We start from the raw sequence: 19,515 nt of genomic DNA on the forward strand, positions 1-19,515 counted from the left end.
ACCCGCACGAAGACAAACAAACCACTTCCTCGAAGTTGATGCTCATATGACTCTAACACAGCCCTGCGAGTGATGTCTGCTCTAACTTTGACTCTCCTCAGCACAATAATATGTTGTTCCTTGACAGAAAAGCCATCAAACGTTTCATCTCCAAACATTATCATCATGCTTATGGATGATGTAAGTTATTTTCTGTTTTTTTTTTTTTGGTTTTTTTTCTGTGTCCTTGTGACTTTAGTTTATCACACAGCAGCACAGCTCTTTGACTCAGCATTGAGTGAATGACAGAACAAAATATAATTTTTTCCCTCTCGCTTTGCAACGTTATTTGTTTTCTCTTCGTGTTGTTGTCCTTATGTGTGTGTATATGTTTGTGCTGGACTTGTTCATCTGGACTCGCCTCTGCTCTTCAGATGGGTTGGGGGGACTTGGGTGTGTTTGGCCAACCCTCTAAAGAGACCCCCAACCTGGATGCCATGGCTGCTGAGGGGATGCTGCTTCCAAACTTCTACACTGCCAACCCCCTCTGTTCCCCATGTAAGTCGGCGACCTGACCCAGCAATTCCTGTCTTACCTCACCTCTATCCCTTCTTTGTTTTAATTGTCGCATTAATATTGGAAGAATAGTTGATTATTGATTAAAAAGTGTAAATGTAACACTAGCGCAATTTAAGTGACCAATTCCAGTTTGCTGATTTTCATATTTTAACCTTAGATAATTTAAGTATAATGCTGGATAACGAACAACAAACAAAAACATCTAAAGATAAAATGCAAAAATCTCTTTGAGTTGATATGTGGAGGAATAGCATTTCACCAGACAGCAGTGATTAGTGTATACGCTTGAGTTGAATCTATCCATTAATAGCAGTTGATAGATAAAGGTAATTGGTTTTGGTTTTTAGAGAAAACAAATGCTCAAAAAGCTGAAAGAATTTGGTGTACACATCAAAATTGAGTTGCACGCCAGAACAATCTTTGTTTATATTAACTACTACATTAAAGCGTAAATGTTGAATTTGTTAATTTAACATAAGAATTTAACCAAATACAGTCCCGACTTGACAAATTGATTTGTAATCTCCATGTGTCAGCGTGAGGGCTAAAGCACATTCGACTCTTTTTGTTTGCCAGTTAAAGAGAATTTAGAAAAACCAACACAGACTCTTTTCTAATGACTTTTTTTTCTCTATCATTTTAATCACAGCCAGAGCTGCACTTCTGACCGGCAGGCTGCCTGTCAGAAATGGTTTCTACACCACTAACGGCCATGCCAGAAATGGTACGTTATCAGTATACCTTTTGTCATACAGCAGCAAATCATTTCTTTTTCTCATTACTGTAAAATATAAAATGTGCAGTAAAGTAATGGAGAATTTTGTACGCTAATTTTTTTTTAAAACTTTTTTTTATAGCATACACACCACAGGAGATAGTGGGAGGAATCTCCAAGGATGAGATTTTGTTACCTCAGATGCTGAAGAAAAAGGGTTACGTCAGCAAGATAGTCGGCAAGTGGTGAGCTCTTTATCTTCAGTCCAGTTTTTCAAGGTTTTTCCAAAGGCTTAGAGGTTATGATCAGTGGTGGAGGAAGTATTCAGATAGTTTACTTCATTTAGGTAAAAGTAGCCATACCACACTATAAAGGCATGTCCCCTGTCAGTGTTATTATTGTATTGTTTTAATATGTACTTTAATGTTGGTCGAGTTGGAGTTAGTTTTAACTGCTGCCTGTATACGCAGTTACTGTTGTTAGTTTCATCTGTAACAATGCATCAAATTTTATAAACCATTCATATTATTTGAATGTGTAATGTTCAATAAAAAATAAGAAATATTTGTAGTGGAGTAAAGAAGTACAGTGTTTCTGTTTGAAATGTAGTGGAGTAGCGGTATGAAAGCGCTTAAATAGAAAATGCTTCAGTAAAGGACAAGTACTCCAAAACTGTAGTTAAGTGCAGTACTTGAGCAAATGTAATTGGTTATGATCATGACCATGAAGTAAGAGTCTAAATAAGTCAAATGATGTGATGAAATTAAATGACCACTATCCATAGTTCATATTGTATACTTTTTAAAATGGTTCCACAAATTAAGGGGCTATTTCATATTTGTACGTTTTAACACTGATGCAGGTGCTGAAATTCATTTTCCCAGCTGGGCAGTATACAATAATTATTTGATTTATGAATGTATTTTTTCCTGTCCCCGAAGCGTCCAGCCATTTGCATTCCTTTCAGTCTGGTATGAAAATCTTTGTGCAGAGACCTGGAGCTTGTTTGATAGATAATTTATCACACACAGTATTGCCAGCCTTTTGTTTTTGCTCTGTAGTATTGCAGCCATGACTTATCTGAAAAATCTTCCTGATATTACAGTCGACACGATGCTCACAGAGATAGGTTGCTTACCTGTTTTAAACAAGCTTCAAGCCTCTACAAGTTGATTTACATACTGTACTGAGGTGAATGGAAACCAGTCACAACCTAAAGGTAGGAACTGTAGCCAAAAGGGAATGCATTTTGTAAATATGTAAAAACATACAGTAATATCCTTCAGTCACACTAATCTGACAGTGGGTGAGTGCTCTTTATTTGTCACCACAGGCATCTGGGCCACAGGCCACAGCACCTTCCTCTGGAGAACGGGTTCAATGAATGGTTTGGGGCACCGAACTGCCACTTTGGCCCCTACAACAGCAGCGTCAGGCCCAACATCCCTGTCTACAAGAATTCTCAGATGCTCGGCAGGTAATATCACGCACAAGCACTCAAATACACAACAGCAGACATAGAAACAGAAGCTGGAAATCTATAAAAATCTTCTCTCCCTATGACTCAGTGGAATAGTTTGGCTGGCTGCTCCTCTGGATGAGTTGAGTGTCTCCCCTCCTCTTCCTCCTCTGTACCAGCTGTGCTTGTGTATTCCATTTTCCGCCCATTTGTTTTCCCCAAAACAGCCATATGTGTATTCAGGGTCATTGGAACTGGCAGCCGGGCGTGTTTTTTGCTTAGCCGTGGGTTTAATCAGCGCTGCATACCTGGGCCCTGGGCAGACGTACGCACACACACACACACACATAGACACGTGTACACGCAGACACACATACGCCCTCAGGAGACGGCAGGTTGCGTTGGCTGTGCGTGAGGACACCTGGAGGTAGTGAAGTGTAAGAAAGAGAGATGCCTGTCACTGCTTCTCTGCTCGCCGCGCCACGCTTCAGCAACACCTCATAACAGTTCTCTCCACTCAGCTCTGCTGAGACTTCCCAAATACGTCTTTCACCAGAAATCTCCTACAAACACAATCCACAGGAGATAAATTTACTTCCATTGTCTTCATGATATTGTCTGCAGTAGTTTGGGTCAATTTAGAGGCAGAGTGAAAGTGCTGACGATACAGTCAGGTCATTGTTACAGAACCACAGTATGCAGGTGTTCAGATGAAGGTTTAGTTAATTAATTATGTCAACCCACTTGTTTTTCAGATACTACGAGGAGTTCAGGATTGACAGAGAGACTGGAGAGTCCAACCTCACGCAGATCTATTTGCTGGTAAGTTAAGGCTCACCTGTCTGTCTCTATCTCAGTCGGTATGATTTCTTTCAGTGGAGCATTCAGTATATCAGGTACACCCATCTTTGTTTCACAATTTAATTGTAAATGTAAAGAATAGAAAAGAATAGAATAGAATACAACTTTATTGTCCACCAGTATCAAAAATTCTAATTGGCTCATCAAAATCTAAAGGCACAAAAAATCATAAATCAACAATAAGTGCAATTAAAGCCTCATGTTGGCGTTTGATCATTACCGTGCTTTCAGTGGATTGTGGATTGTTCACTTATCCGTGCACTGGCACTGATTATCTCTGCTGCCTACGTCAGTCCCTCCCATTCTGCTCCTAAAGGGATCAAAAGCAGCATGCAGAGACACACTACATGCTTGAGAGGTGTAATATGTCATCACAAGAAGAGGACGTATCTGTCAAGCAGAGCTTTATGAGGCTCATTTTAGCACGTGTTATGAGACTCAACTGGTTTCAGCAGTGCAGTTATTAACATGGCTGATTGTTTGGAAAATGAAACAAAGGCAAAACTTTGAAATTTAAAAAATATGATGTCTGAATGTTATAGTTTGTTTTGCCAGCGGCAGAGTTACAGTGCAGTCCTCATAGGACATGCTTGTGTTAGCATTATAAAAAAAAAATCAGTGCGGCACAGCTCAGTATTATATCCAATACTATAAGGTATATGAAAACAGTCTTTGCTTGGCATGGATTTGGTGCGTAGGTGTGTGTCAACAAATGCTAACTGGTCTGCTTTTTAAAAACATAAATTCCAACTGGAAATTAGAAAATTTCACATATAGAGATTAAAACTCTTTTTCATTTATTAGTTAGTTTGCTTTTTCAGATAGATGTTCACTAATTTTCCACACACTAATGTACATTCAGCTAAAACTAATGCAGTCTAATACAACAGCCTATAACTAAATCTGTTGTAAGGTTCACTTTTTGTGTTGAAACTGCTTTACATTATATTGAGAGGTGGTTATAATATTTTGTTTACCATAATTCATATTAATGGGGTAAATGTGTCATCTCTGCAAACATGTAGTTAAACAGCACCACACTGCAGCCTCTAAATATAAGGTGAATCAGTACCTCTGTAAAACTGTTCAAACAAAAACTGAAAATTGTAACCTTCATGAAAGTTGTTTTTATTGCAGGACTGTTGCCTGAGGCTGCATTACTAGTATTAGTATTAGTATGTGGTGTGCCAGTGAGAAAGAGAAAAACTGTGAAAAAAAAAAGCATCTGTCAGTCATTTGACAGTGTTGTAACACTCTCTCACACTTCTCACCTCTACAGGAAGGTCTTGAATTCATACAGCGTCAGACTAAGGCCCAGCAGCCCTTCTTCCTCTACTGGGCAGCTGACGCCACTCACGCCCCTGTCTATGCCTCCAAACACTTCCTAGGGAAGAGCCAGCGAGGCCGGTACAGTACATGATACCTTACTGACATTGGCACGTTGTCCAGTAGATGCACAAGGATATAAATGAATTCATTTCCCATGTGATTGGCTGTGTGCTGCAGGTATGGAGATGCAGTGATGGAGCTGGACTACAGCGTCGGTCAGATCTTGTCACAGCTGAAGACTCTGGGCATTGACAATAATACCTTTGTGTTCTTTACCTCAGACAACGGAGCTGCTCTCATATCTGCCCCAAAAGAAGGTAGGCGCACGCACACGCAATTTTTTTTCTTTGTGAAACCAAGTTGGTGCATTCTTTGTTTTAAGCCTGACTCACTTCTTCCTGTATGTGTGTGGGATTTGATACCGATACTGCTTCTGATTCCTCAGGTGGCAGCAACGGGCCATTCCTCTGTGGGAAGGAGACCACTTTTGAAGGGGGCATGAGGGAGCCGGCCATTGCCTGGTGGCCTGGACGCATCCGGAAAGGCACAGTAAGTATACCTCAGTGATTTAAAGCTTTTAGCAAATAAAGCCTGCAAAAAATCCAACATGGTCACTCACTAAATCCCCAGCATCTTCTCTGGAGACCAAACTACTCTTAGGCCCAGGATCCAGCTGCCTAATGTTCTGCCTATCAACAGGTACCTAGAGCTGAAATGTTCTCTGTAAAGCTGCAGGCAACGCACAGTGCTCTCAATCAGGTTGGGAGTAAAGGAATAATTATTTCACTAATCCTCTCTTTCGAATGATTGTTGCATTTTGCTTCATTTGTGTATCGTTTATCACTTTACATGTGCACACTTTGACCCATTGGTGCAGTCACCAGTTAAACTGACTAAGTTGAAGATTGAACTAGATTGAACTCCAGAAACAGTGAAGATACCACTGTGTGGTTTTGGCCATGAAGCATGTGGGTGTTTTTTTTTTTTTTTTTTTTTCCCAGTGATTCCTCAAATATTTTTGGCTGGAATTAATGCCCAAACTCTCTCTCTCTCTATCTCGCTCTCTTTTTTTCCCCTCCCCAATTTACCCCCCGCACCCACACCGTGATCCCCTAAGCCTGTGCGTTCTGCAAATGACTTTTAATTGTATTAGGGGCAGCTGTGACACGGGGCTGTGACGCAGAGGGATTTGGTGGAGGAGCAAGCGGAGGCTGCAGTCTGCAGTCTGCAGTAAGCCTTGCCCCTGGCTCATCTCACAGGGGTGTGCTGGGGCCTGATAGCACAGCAGAATAGCGAGAGAGAGGGGGATTGGGAGCGTCTTAAGCGGCTAATCTGTTTGTGTGTTTGCTGAGGTTGGATTGAGCCATAATGAGGACTTCAGTATCTGAATATGCCAGGCGCTCAGGATAAAGGAGCGGGAGGAGTGTGAGAGGGGGTGCAGGGAAGGAAGCAAGGAAGAAGTGAAGGAGGCGGCTGGTGTAGAGAAAGAGAAAAGGAGGAGTGCTAAAGACGCTGGCACTGCCACACTGCCAGGAATGTTGTTGTGTTCGCAGGGCTTTGCTTTGCACCTGTGCCACATTATAACTAGCCAGCGTATGTATGTATGTATGTGCAAGTGTGCAGAACATTTTTGTTGGATCCTACATGCCTACATATATATCTGCATACTTTTGAATGTACAGTGGTACTTGTATGTGTAACTTTATAAACCACTGGAAGAGACATGGAAGTAAATAGTGCCAATACAGGACATCACAAATACACACACACACACCTGGGTGTTTGTGTGTGTGTGTGTGTGTGTGTGTGTGTGTGTGTGTGTTTGCAGTTGAGGCTTGACTGTGAGAACGAGGGTCTATAGATCCTCCCCGAAGCTCCCCTGGGTTGTGATGACAAAGCTGCTTTGTTGGAGTTACTGTACTCTGCAGCTCTGGATTTATCACTCTGTGCTGCTTGGGAGGCAGCACAGACCAGACACAGGGTTGCCCCCCTCTCTTACTTTGTAGTCTTCTGAAATCTCTGTTGATCTGTGCATTGAAAAGTCCATAAGCTCTCAGAGCAAAATAGGGGAGACAATAAACAGCTGGGCGGGCCTTTGTTCAGCAGTTTCATTGCACCATCTGAGCACAGATTCATCTTCACAGTATTAAGATGAGGAGTTTCTGCAAGTTTGTAGGGGATTGGTGATAGAAAGAGCACATCACTGTGTATTTCCACACACTTTAAACAGACAAAGAGCCTTTTATCTGTGGATGCAAGTGAGTGATGAAATATAGTAATTCAACTACTTGTGAGAATGTGCAGGAAACTGTTGGCAATTAGTCATAGAGGATGGAAGGACGTGTGCTGGAATGACGGCGCACTGAAGCACGTGCAGATTCAGCATTCTTCCAGTGCCTGAGGAGGAGGGAGGGGGCCATGATGATGAGGGGTGGTGGCTGTAGGAACAAAGATGCGGAGGTGGGTGTGGTGTTGGCCCCACAACATTGTCAAGAGTCACAATCCCCTTTGTTGTGTTTTATCAGGCAACAGACACACAGGCAGAGTGGCAGAGACAGGGATAGAAGCACTGCCTCCTCAGATAACCAACATCACCACTCACAACACAGAAAGCAATGAGAGAAAGAGATTGTGACATTAATAGAGAGTGATGAGTCAGACAAAAAAGAGAAGAAGAACAAAGGGTGAAGAAACAGTGAAGTTCAGTGTAGACTGCAGAAGAGGGCAGAGCTAATAAAGGGAGGAAATGAAAGATAGTAACTCATGAGATAGAGTTTGAAAGTTTTGCCTTTTGGTCATGCAAGTTGTTCAACAACTAAATGTCAGTTTTGCTTCTTGTGTCCTTTTGTCCTGTCCTCTTTAATGGTTTGTGTGTGTGAATGTGTGTGTGTGTGTGTGTGTGTGTGTGTGTGTATGTGTGTGTGTAAGGAGGACTTAAAAAAAAAAAAGAAATGAAGTGAAGGACTAAATCTGTTAGTGTTGTGTGTGAGGAAGAGTGTCTGGATGTGCAGATAGATCATGGAATGCATTGCAGAGCCTTTTCTGTGGCTAGTTCTGTGGATACAGAAGAAAAAGGAATTCATTTCAGTGCTTAGGAGCGTGTGTGTGTGTGTGTGTGTGTGTGTGTGTGTGTGTGTGTGTGTCTGTGTCTGTGTCTGTGTCTGCATGTGTGCTGGCTGGCGATAGGAGCACAGCGGCACATGGCGGTGCAGCTGCAGAGGCCTGATAGCGCTATCTGATTGTGAGCGTGCCGTCTCCCTCCAAGGCTCGCTCAGGAGAGAATGGAACGGAAGATCAAGGATGACAGTGAAAAAATGGCATTTTATCTGAAAATAGTTCAAAGTTTATAAATAAAATAAAGCTTTTCACTGCGACTGGGAGAAGGAGATAAAACACCAGCTCGCTCCAGCTCCAGCTGCCTGCTTGCCCGGGTGCTGTCCTCTCCTTACTTCCTCTCCTCTTTTTTTGCCCCCCCCCCCCCCCCCCCCCCCAAAAAAAAAGGAAAAAAAAAATCATTTAGAAAGAGAGGCATTTTGGAGGTCTTATAATAAACCTGCAAGCAGAGATTAGAGAGGAGACTGGAGAAATGCATGTGTGCACACAATCACACATGCAAACATCCTATCATGACCATGCATTGTTACCTTGTTTGTGTTCATGAAGAAAATCCAACTTGTTGTTTTCCTGGAGCATAAAACAGCTCATGAGATAAACAAGAGATCAGGACCACTTTGTTGATCTTAAATTGGCACGAGAACAGTATTTCTTAGCACAGCCATTAAATTGTGTGTGAGGACCAATTTCATTCCTTGAGAGCTCTTCAGATGCTCCAACGGTACCTCGCTGGTTGTGCGTATTGTTTTGTATGTGCTTCTCTTCCTACGGACAGTGGTTGTGTCTTTCTCTTTGTGCAGGTGAGCTTCCAGTTGGCCAATGTGATGGACCTGTTCACCACCAGTCTGGCTCTGGCTGGCCTCAGCCCCCCTGATGACAGAACTCTGGATGGACTGGACCTGACACCAGTGCTGCTGCAGCGCTCCCACACACTCCAAAGCAGGTGGGTAACTGTTACAGCATTGTGCCAGAGATTTGGGGTGTTTGTGGCTTTTACTTTGGGATCAACATTCCCTTTTTATTTTTATGTTCACGATCACATCTGTGAGTGGCCGAGAAGCGTTAGTTTCATCATGCAAGGTAAACAAGGCATGCATGGTTCCCAGTCAATGACTCTGAATGACTTTAGTGATTCTGTGACGTTTTTTTTTTTGTGGTTTGGAGTGAAATATCTCAACAATGGTAGGATGGATTGCAAAGGAATTTTCTACAGATGTGTGTGTCTGCAGCATTTGGTGCAAATTCACCTGGGAAGAAACAAATCTGAGCACGACGTCTCCCTCCTCTCACCTGCAACAGGCCGATCTTCTATTACCGTGGGAATGAGCTGATGGCTGTGAGGCTCGGGCAATACAAGGCACACTACTGGACCTGGAGCAACTCATGGGAGGAGTTTAAAAAAGTATGGGTCCCTTTTAACACAGCAACTCTGTCCCACCTCTGTTTCCTCAGTGCTCGATTTGCACTGCCACATCCTCCCTCTTTGTCTCTCCTAATCTGACTCAAACATACAAACGCTTTCACTGTTGGTGTTATCTTGAAAACGGCTCATCAGTTGACTGCTGTGTACATCAGAGCGTAATGAATATTAATGAAGAACCCCCACATCAGCAAACTTACATCATTCATCAACCCGACTTGTTTGTTCTAACTCCAGTGGAGATTTTCCTCCTCTCCATTTACATACCATCATCCCCTGCTGTAGGCTTCTTCTTTTGGCGTCACGTAGCTTAAAAGGAAGAAAGAAAGAAAGGCAGATGCCAGCAGTATCTCTCGGCCATAATTACATCAACTCAGTGTTGATTAAATGTTATCAGGAGAAATGTGAAATCTGACACTTGAGAAACAGGATGGTATAGTCTGTCAGTCTCTCCTCTGTCCGTTTAAAAAAAAAAAAAAAAGGTCCACCTGTCCTCCCTCCACGGCTCTGCTTTTCCTGTGATCCAGTTTGTTTTATGCCCCATCGGTCGCTTAAATTGCTCTCTCCTTCAGGGCCGCTGAATCAATAGCAGCCTCCTTTATCAACTCATGTGAACTGAAGTGGAACTTCACAAATAATGGCGTCTGATTGCCTGTGAGTTGCCTATCGATTTGGTGCGTGTTCATGAGAGAGACAGAGAAAGAGAGAAAGGATGATAGAAAACATGTACATGCATGTTCAGTTCTCCATACAGATGCTCATGGCTGTGCATGTGTGTGTGCACGTTAAATATCCAGTGTGCTTCATGTCATTATGGTTGAATCTTTAAAAGTTTTTTCTCGCGTATCCCACAACACATTTCATAATCATGAAAAGTCGAATGTTCTGTAAATGAGTTTAAATGAAAATACATTCAAATGTCCATATTTAGCCTTCTTATTCCTACTCTTTCATCCACTTAAAGAATTATGTTGACCCTGAAAACCTGCTTAAAGATTCAAGTTTAACCTGTCTTGCAACAGAAATTCACAATCAAACCCCCTTTTCGCTGAAACAAAAATGCTTTCCTGCTCGCTTCTCCTCAGCTTTAGTAATACTTTAAGAATATAATTTGGTTTTCTCGGCTCATGGTGAAAAATAAACAAGGGAAGATGTGTGTCTGTGAAGAAGAATGAAATTACAGGTTAATAGGTGGGAGATGTATTGCTCTGTCCCGGCTGTGTTCATGCAGCTCAGCCATGAGGAAAATGAGAAATTTCACAGGCTTAAATGGCTCTTATCAAACTCTCTTCAGGCAGTGTAGTGATGTTAATATTGCGAAATATAGTTTGTCGGGACTGTGGCTCCTTTGTATCTGGATTGCCGAGTAACCTATGCTGGATTGGTAGCTCTGTGACAGCTGGGATAGCTTTTTTAACCTTTTTCAATACTTGACAAATGAAAACTGAAAAGAGACTTGTTTCCCAGACACCTGTTAGTTCTACACTGGATACGTATACTTTGGTATCACTTCTGTTTCAGAAATTGACAGAAAATAGATCATGCCGTAGGTACTGCACTGTACTCTTGAGCTAGAGGAACTAAAGACTTACCCTTTTTTTTTTCAAAGCAACACTGAGTTCACTGACTTTATGGCAAAAAAAGCAAGCACCTGCTCTACAGATAAGATCTAGGACCAATCAACATTTAGCAAGTGGTGGAAGAGGTAGTCAGATCCTTTACTTAAGTGAAAGTGCAAATGCAACAATTCAAAATCCACTTAAGTAAAAGTGCAAGAGCGTTATCAGCGGAATGTACTTGGAAATATCATAAAAGTCCTTGTTCTGCAGAAAAAGCTCCTCTGTGACTGATATTACTATGTCTGACATTATTAGATTGATAATACGGATGCATTGATTTTACTGTGGTGGCTAGTTGGGACTGAGATAGTTTATCTACTTTGTATAAAGTTAGGTAGCTTAGTGCAGTGGCTCTCTTCTGTAGGGGAAGGGTCACAGGATAAATCAGAGGGGATGTGAGATGATCGATGGGGAAGAAGGGAATGAAAAAAGAAAGTTTTGCGGCAGAAATGTGTCTTTAGTTATTTGTTTGTAATTTTACCTCAAGCTGAAAAGGTTGGTTGCAGTGTATTTTATAAACTTATCATGTGCTTTTCCATGGAAAATCTGAAGCTGAAAAGTAACTAATAACTTCAGCTGTTAAATGAATGTAGTGGAGTAAATAGTATAGCATAAAGTATAAAGTAACAGGATGGAAATACTCAAGTACAATCAGCTCAAAATTGTAAGTAAGTGCAGTACTTGAGTGACTGTTTCCACCAGCGGTGGCGCACACATCAGTTGCATATTTGTCGTCAAATATTCTTGTCGTACCCATAAAATAGAGAATATATTCAATATTTATATTAGTTTCAGCCACAGTCTTCATGAAGTGATTGTTCTTCTTCCAAATCATCACTAAATATTCACTGGATGCTCCTGCACCTTATCTTGTAATAGTGACCTGCAGTGTGAAAGCAGCCTCGTCGTATCCATAACATTAGTGATAGGTGAGATATGGAGTTCTTGCTGGTATGTCTTGGGTGCAAGAGACAGAGCCAGAGAGATACAGTGCACACAGCAGGCCTTTCTTGCTGCTCCTCTGGGATGAGTTTCTTTTTTTTTCATTCTTCTCTGCATTTCTAAGATGTTGGCTTCAAAAGACAGGACAAGTCTGGATTAGAGGAGGCTGTGCGGGGTGGGGGGTATCTATCCTTCTCATTCTCTCTATCGCTCGCGTCTATATGTATTTTTAGGTGCTCTGTTGAGCGATCTCAGAGGGGGGCAGAAACAGTGCCTTACAGATGAATGCTTTCTCAATATTAGTTGTGCTCATCAAAAAGTGCGTGTGTGTGTGTGTGTGTCGAAGAAGGGGGCAGATCTCCAGGGGGTTCTGGAGGAGTGAGTGTGACTCAATCAGGCTGAGATCACTGCCAGGCTCATGAGAATGGAGTGAGGGAGCAGGAGCGAAGGCGTGGAGAGATGAAGGGGGAGGCAGAAAAAGTCCTCGATTTTGCGAATGCCTTGAACCCCTTCTTGACGTACCAGCAGTAGCTACATAACAAACTGGAAGACAGTGTGCATATAGACCACACTATAGAGAGATTAATCATTCGCCGGAGTGCAGTTTTTTTTTTAAACTGTACATGATAAGACACATGAGGCAGGGTTCGTGTTTACATTGGTCTGAACTAAAACATGTAAAAGAATCAAACACAGACCAAATAAAAATGACCATTTTTCTTTATTTCACTCTTCATGGCAAAAACAGAAGGTTAAAAAGAGGAAATTACAAAAAATATAGTGAATTATTCAGAAGATGGGATGTAAGCATGCCATTTTTTCATCTTCACTTCTCTAGTTTTCTTGCATAAACATGGTAGTGAAATGGCTTCAGATAATTTAGAAACATGGAGAGAATCCCTTTCTATTCATATATATTTTATCTTTTTGATAGATGTTGCCATTACAACACAGAGTTAGATCATTATACATGTATCCAGATCTTACAGTGCATATTGTGCAATCAAGGCAAAGTCCATAACCTGTAACTGAGACTAAGATGAAGGCACCTAACTAGTTACTGGATTAGAAGTGCATCATTCAGAGGGGAGTCCTGAACATGTCTGCCTCCAGCTTTTTGTCAAGCGCTGACATGATCATTACATAATCTTCAGATTAGCTTCAAATTAAGAAAGTTTTTTTTTTTTTTACATTAATGTGCTGCTGTCTTCTCTTACAGGGTATCAACTTCTGTCCAGGTCAAGAAGTCCCAGATGTGACTACTCACGACCAGAGGGAGCACACGCTGCAGCCAATCATTTTCCACCTGGGACGGGATCCAGGGGAAAAGTACCCAATCAGGTCAGTCACCTGAAAACCTAAAGACTGCTTAAAGGTTACAAGAGAAGAGAAGGAGAGGAGAGGGGAGGAGGGGAGGGAAGGGGAGGGGAGGGGAGGAGAGGAGAGGAGAGGAGAGGAGAGGAGGTGAGGGGAGGGGAGGGGAGGGGAGGGGAGGGGAGGCGAGGGGAGGCGAGGGGAGGGGAGAGGAGAGGAGAGGAGAGGAGCGGAGCGGAGCGGAGCACAGGAATGAACGAGGGGATTCAAACAGGAACAAGAAAGGAGATGGAAGAAAACCAGGAGGAGAAGTGTGAGAATAGGAAGGTTGTTTGCCTGCTGGTAGCACAAACTGCTGTGTATGAGATCAATGCTGATTCAGTGGCATGAAAAAGAAGGCAGCGGATTGATCTGCTCAGCCAGAGCGCGCCTGATTACACCCTTCTCTTTGTGATTGCAAACAGCTCCTTAAAGATTACTATCTGGCCCTCAGCCCTCTGGTGCACCACTGCAGGTTATAATTGTAAGATAAATTGTTCATGTCTAAATTGAGAGCGAGTGCTGTTTAATGGAGTTTTGTGTGTCTCTGCCTCAGCTCAGAGGAGAGTTAAGAAGGAGAGAGTGACTATTACTAAATAAGGTTGCAAAGATGGACTGTTACTGCATCCTGTCAATACAGAATATGTATGTGATAGTTATGTGACACGCTGGCTAATACATTAAGATAATCTCAAAATCGTTTTGATGAGGGAATATTCCTGTTGTGCAAATTGTTCGCTTTGGCTGCCCCCTGCCATAAAACCCCCCGACTGACCTTTCTTTTCTCTGCCTCCTGCAGCTCTGCCACTCATGTTTTGCTCTGGCCTCATCTCCTCTTTGCCTCCTGCTCAAACTCTGAAGTGAGATTGGATGATAAAACATTAATGCTGTTTTTCATTTGCCCACCTCGTTTTAGCCTTGCTATTCACTTGGAAGAATTAAAAAAAAAAAAGCAAAAAAAAACCAATCAATATGCAGCCATGTGTTGTGCTGAGTGCTAGATGTGCACACACACAGATGCAAAACAAAAATGCACACTAATTTTTCACTTCTGCACACAGGGGTCATTGAGTGTGTCTACAAGGTCACTCCCTCCCCCGTTACTGGTGTGCATCTTAGCTCACTTCCCACCACTGAGCTGCTGTCCCTCTGCATCCACAGGGGCCATTCTACTCCCTCCTTTTTATGTGTGTGTCTGTGTACACATGTGTATGTGTGCGTTTTGTCCATGTGCTCCTCGGTCCCCCAGCTGGACTGGCTGCCTGGCCATCATTAATCTCTGTCTGCACCTAAAGAGCCACTTAAGATGATGTAGGGCCTGTCTTCACACATACCTTCACTACTGTCGTGGGCTGTGATATAGCAGAGAGTACACACACACGCACACACACGCACGCACACACAATCCCCAGTCCGGAATGGTCACCCAGGAAAACAGTGTATATTATTATTATATAATCAAGAGAGAATTTGGGAGCTAACATACAGTCATTTTTCATTTGTGGCTGTTTGTCTCCTAACTGCTGGATACACCCAGAGACCTGGCTACCATTGGTTCAGACAAATGTGGCTGGTGTAGTAGAGTTAGAGGATGACAAGGCCTGTGTTGGTGGTCCATCTGTCTTGGATGAATCACAGGTCTGGATCTAGATACCTCAGTGAGTTTGGATCCACACCGGATTTGTCCTCAGCCTTTTTCTGCCTTCCACTTTGCCCTCCATCTCTGTGACCTAAGGCGCTGAGGTTAACACACCTTTCTCACCACCTACCTCAGCTCACGTCCCCAGAGCCCCAGTCATCCAGACTGTAGTCCCAGCCCTAACACTGCAGGCAGCCCTGCACAGTCTGGCCTCATCTGCTGCCTGCCACCATGCTCTTGTGTCCCCAATCAATAGTCCTCACTGAAGTGCTCAATTTCCACCGGGGTGGAGAAGATGGTGGAGGGGAGGGGTAGGCAGGACAGATGTATTTGATTGTCTCCTCAATTCCCCCACCTTCTGCTACTGTGTGTTTGTTGGTGTGTGTGTGCGCGCGCGTGTGTGTGCATGTGTATGTGTGTTCCAGCAATAGTGTTATGAATCAGTAATCAGAGTGGTGACACACCTGAGCAATGCCCCCATCCCCCTTGGGTGCCATACATTATAAATCAAAAGACTCAATTTGCATACAGCCTGCTTATTATTCCAGATTTTGCCTCTACACCAGTAAGCTAAGGGTTATAATCATGATAATGAGGTGTGCTGACTGTGGGCTTTTCATTATTTGTTTGCAGAGGAGGCATAAACAAATGATATTATTAGTTTTTTGATTTAGAGGTCTGCGCTGTAAGATTTTCAGTGCATACACAAAACAATAGAAAAGTTTGTGTCTTATGCAAGTTTCTCAGTACATGGCATGCTTTGCTTGCAGACTTGTGTAGAAAAGTGGAATACTTATAGCAGTCTGATAAATCTCCCCTACATTTACTTCTGTCAAGTTGCTTCATCACTTATCGCAAAATGAATCGCAACAATCAGTAGCAGGCACAGATAGGAGGAGAATGAAATATCCCTCTTGCTGATCGAGATCGGGCGAAAGCAGAATTTGCGATTTTAGATAGCTGAAGTAATTTCATCTGAATGTCTGTTTTTTGTTTTTTTTTTTAACTGAAAGGAGTAATCCGGTTTATCCCTATCAGCTGGGGTCACACAACGCAAAGATAGTTGGTTTATGACGAGTGGGGCACACAAGGAAAGAGACTAATTGCAGCCAGTGCACTACCAGTCAAGTAATTGCAGGGCAAAGTAAAGACTGAGAGTATCAAGGAAAGGAGCAGGTGCTGGTTGATGGAGGAAGCCTTGCTGCCCTGTGGGAGATCTAAGAGGGAGGGTAGGTGTGAGCTGGACAGAGCCTGGGGTTATTACTCTAATTGACACTTCACCTCACACACATGCACATGTTCCCTGGGGGCCAATCAGAGGGCTGCGTTTGCAGTGGAGGGAGGATGGAAGGCTGGCACAGGTGCTGCCGGCGAGTGTATCAAGGGTGTAATTGCACTGCTGATATTTGTCTATCTGTGCGTCACGCCACCAGACGCCCACTCCCCCAACACACACTCATACATAAACACATGCACACACACGTGCACGCACAGCCCATTAACCCTACAGGTCCTATTGAGAGCAGCGTTCCTTTGAAAGCCTTCAGGGCCCCTGTGTTTTACACACTGAATATAATAATGCACAGAGGTGCTCGGGCTCACTGGTGTCCAACAGCAGTAATTGAGAGACAGGGGATGGGATAAGGGTTACATAGTTCACCCTGCTGAGTGCGCTTTCCCAAAGGGTCCCCGAGTGGACAGCCTGTATATGTTTTTGTTGTTGAAAAGCTAAAGCATGTCACCACTGTGTTATAATGAGTTAAATATGTAGATATGCTGTATTGTTTAATCACAGGACACGTGTGTTCACTGCAGCAGTCCTCAACAAGAAGGCTTTTCAGATGATAGTGAAACAGTTGAAACAAATGAACAAAAGAGATTCTGAATAAAACCAGACTGTGTTTGTGTCAGTGTGAGTATGCACTATGAATTAACATATAGGGTGTGTATGTGCTTTTGTTATTTTGTTTATTATCTTTGTTATTTTTTAAGCCATTTGTGGATTACAAACTTTCAATTCTGATGTCTCACTGTAAGTCAGGTAGTAAGGCTTTCTATGTGCTGAACATTAGTATTGAAAGCATGAGTCGATCAATTGAGAGGTTGATTGACAGAGAAATAATCAGCTGTTTTAAAAATCGATTCGTTTCAGTCATGTTTGAAGCAAAAATTGCCAAACATCTGCAGGTTGTAGCTTCTAAAATGTGAGAATCTGGCAGTTATAAGACAATGAAACCCGTTGTTAGTTGTGGATCTGCTGACCATGTGTGCTATTGTGTGTGTTTGCAGTGTTTTGACCAAGGAGTACCAGGATGTGCTGAGCAGGATCACTCCAGTTGTGGAGCAGCATAAGAAGACTCTGGTGCCCGGGATTCCCCAGCTCAATATGTGTGACGTGGCAGTGATGGTGAGATTTACACACTGTAAATAAGTAGATCTGTTACTTTCATGATGCTACATGTAACTCTTTACTCACTGTATCCAGAGCCAGTGGCCCAAAGCAGCAGCCCTCAAAGCCTCATCTCTGCTCTCACCATCACATTTATACATCAAATGAATGAATACATTAAAGAAATTGATGAAGCCGTTATGAAAGAAATATAAGATCAATAAAAGTCTCTGAATAGAGATGTTTTTTTTTTTCTGTTTTCAGTCTACATTGGGCTTTCAGACTATTGATGCTTCAGTTCAACAGACTGAGCTTTTATTTTTGCAGTCAGTTATCACTGTGAATAACTTGCTGCACAGTGTGTAACATATTTGAAGGCATCATGAATTATCACACCAATCTGGACCTTTTCTCCTGGATTATTTTAAGGCATCTGAGCTGAGGCTTTGTCTCCCCATGCACCAAGAACTGTGAAACACTGCCCTGGATTTATTCGTGTCACAGCACTGCCCCCTTGTGATGAACAAAATAAACACAGTTTTAAGTGGTTGCATTTTATATTTGGTATTTTGAAGATGTTTTTTAAGACATTGAATTAAAGCTGAAAAAGTGTGAGACTGTGATTTCTCCACCTAATAAGCAGGTGATAAGAGAGTTTCATTAGTAAATCCATGTAACAATGATGAAATCACATCAGACTGCACTACAGCGCTAAGTTAAAAAATAACACAGATGCATATTTGAAAAGAAAGATTAAATGTATGTGTGAATTATTCTGTGAATAAAATAAGCCTTTTCCTGTGATAAACCTGAAACAAATGGCATGACAGTTCGGTGTTTGTTAAACTACACAGGATTTGTTTGCTAAGCTTAAGAAAAAGACTTAGAAATGAATCAGGAAGAACACAGGATCGGAAATAATGCCAACTAAGACCCTTAGGACAGGACACTAAAATTATCTTATGCTTTTCCTCCCTCTAACAAAAAGCTAAACTCTTACAAGACAGTAATAAATCTTACTGTAATTATGATATCTTTGATAAATTCATATTCGTGTGCTTACTGTGATGGCTGCTCTCTGTTGCAGAACTGGGCCCCCGCAGGCTGTGAGAAGTTAGGAAAGTGCCTCAAAGTGCCCAAGTCTCAGCCGTGGAAGTGCGACTGGCCACACTGAGAGCAAAACTGCGGAGCCAGACACGAGGATGAGGAAGCAAAACCTCAAGATGTGCCTTTCAACAAACAACCTTAGCATTTAAGAGGACATATTTTTTTTATTCTTTGTAAAATGTTGAAGATGACATTGGGTCAAACCAAGGGAATTGCATTGATATAACTACATTACACTGATTATGCAAATGACTTTTAAAGCTGTGATTTTAACGAGCCAACAGAAGTTCTACCTGCATCAACAACCAGTGGATTAGATCACAACTCTAAAGCACATAAGGGAAATGTATTTATTTTGATCATGACTAAAGTAATAAATTGTACCAAGTTGGATTATTGGATTAACTCTTTATCCTTTTACATGCACTCTGCAATACATTTGGTGTTTAATAAAGTTATTTCTATATCATTGTCTCATGACTATATTTGTGGCTGCTGTGAGTGAAGAACTCAATATACCATAGATTTGGTTTGTTCATATTTCACTCTTAATGTGGATGTTACACAGGGGGGAAAAAAAAAAAAAAAAAAAAAAAAAAAAAAAAATAGATTTACTTTCGTTCTACTCATGGTTTTTAAAATACCTACACATAATTCAGCTGACTTATTCATCATGACATAAGAGAAAGACCATCTTAAATATGTCTGCCTCAGATTACTAGCAGGCCCATGGTGGAGATTATTCTGTCTGTGTATATTATCCTGTCATACAATGCATTTGGAAAGTATTCACAGCGCTTCACTTTTTCCACTTTGTTATTTTACAGCCTTATTCCAAAATGGATTAAATTTATTTTTTACCTCAAAATTCTACACACAATACCCCATAATGACAAAGTGAAAAAAAGTTTGCTTGAAACTTTTGCAAATTTATTAAAAAACAAATAGAAGATGTAAATAAATATTCACAGCCTTTGCTCAATACCTTTGCACCTCTGGCAACAATTATA

General features: G+C 41.9%; 1 protein-coding gene across 2 annotated transcripts; it reads left to right on the forward strand.

The window, feature by feature from the left end:
- Window positions 1-20: 20 nt before the first annotated feature.
- Window positions 21-18,977, forward strand: galns (galactosamine (N-acetyl)-6-sulfatase). 2 transcript variants are annotated; one of them, XM_071489057.1, is made up of 14 exons: window positions 57-180; window positions 414-537; window positions 1,208-1,282; window positions 1,416-1,518; window positions 2,607-2,750; window positions 3,488-3,554; window positions 4,873-5,000; window positions 5,100-5,239; window positions 5,368-5,471; window positions 8,837-8,979; window positions 9,336-9,438; window positions 13,237-13,358; window positions 17,299-17,416; window positions 18,486-18,977. In XM_071489057.1, exons 1-14 carry the CDS (start codon window positions 73-75, stop codon window positions 18,570-18,572), a joined length of 1,566 nt encoding a protein of 521 aa, XP_071345158.1. In that variant the 5' UTR covers window positions 57-72; the 3' UTR covers window positions 18,573-18,977. The 2 variants fall into 2 exon arrangements, 1 of the variants encoding a protein (XP_071345158.1); XR_011692637.1 differs by lacking the exons at window positions 17,299-17,416; window positions 18,486-18,977 and having other exon boundaries at window positions 21-180; window positions 9,250-9,438.
- Window positions 18,978-19,515: the final 538 nt, after the last annotated feature.

The sequence above is a fragment of the Trachinotus anak genome, unplaced genomic scaffold, assembly GCF_046630095.1.
Source record: "Trachinotus anak isolate AG129_WGS33_773 ecotype Australia unplaced genomic scaffold, CSIRO_AGI_Tana_v1 ptg000011l, whole genome shotgun sequence".
NCBI lineage: Eukaryota > Metazoa > Chordata > Actinopteri > Carangiformes > Carangidae > Trachinotus > Trachinotus anak.

Bases quoted from the DNA above. Each gene is read 5' to 3' on its own strand.
- galns (XM_071489057.1), top strand. From the start codon at position 73: ATGTCTGCTCTAACTTTGACTCTCCTCAGCACAATAATATGTTGTTCC. The intron at 5,001-5,099 runs GTACAGTACATG...TGTGTGCTGCAG, and splicing joins GGGAAGAGCCAGCGAGGCCG to GTATGGAGATGCAGTGATGG. The intron at 5,240-5,367 runs GTAGGCGCACGC...CTGATTCCTCAG, and splicing joins CATATCTGCCCCAAAAGAAG to GTGGCAGCAACGGGCCATTC.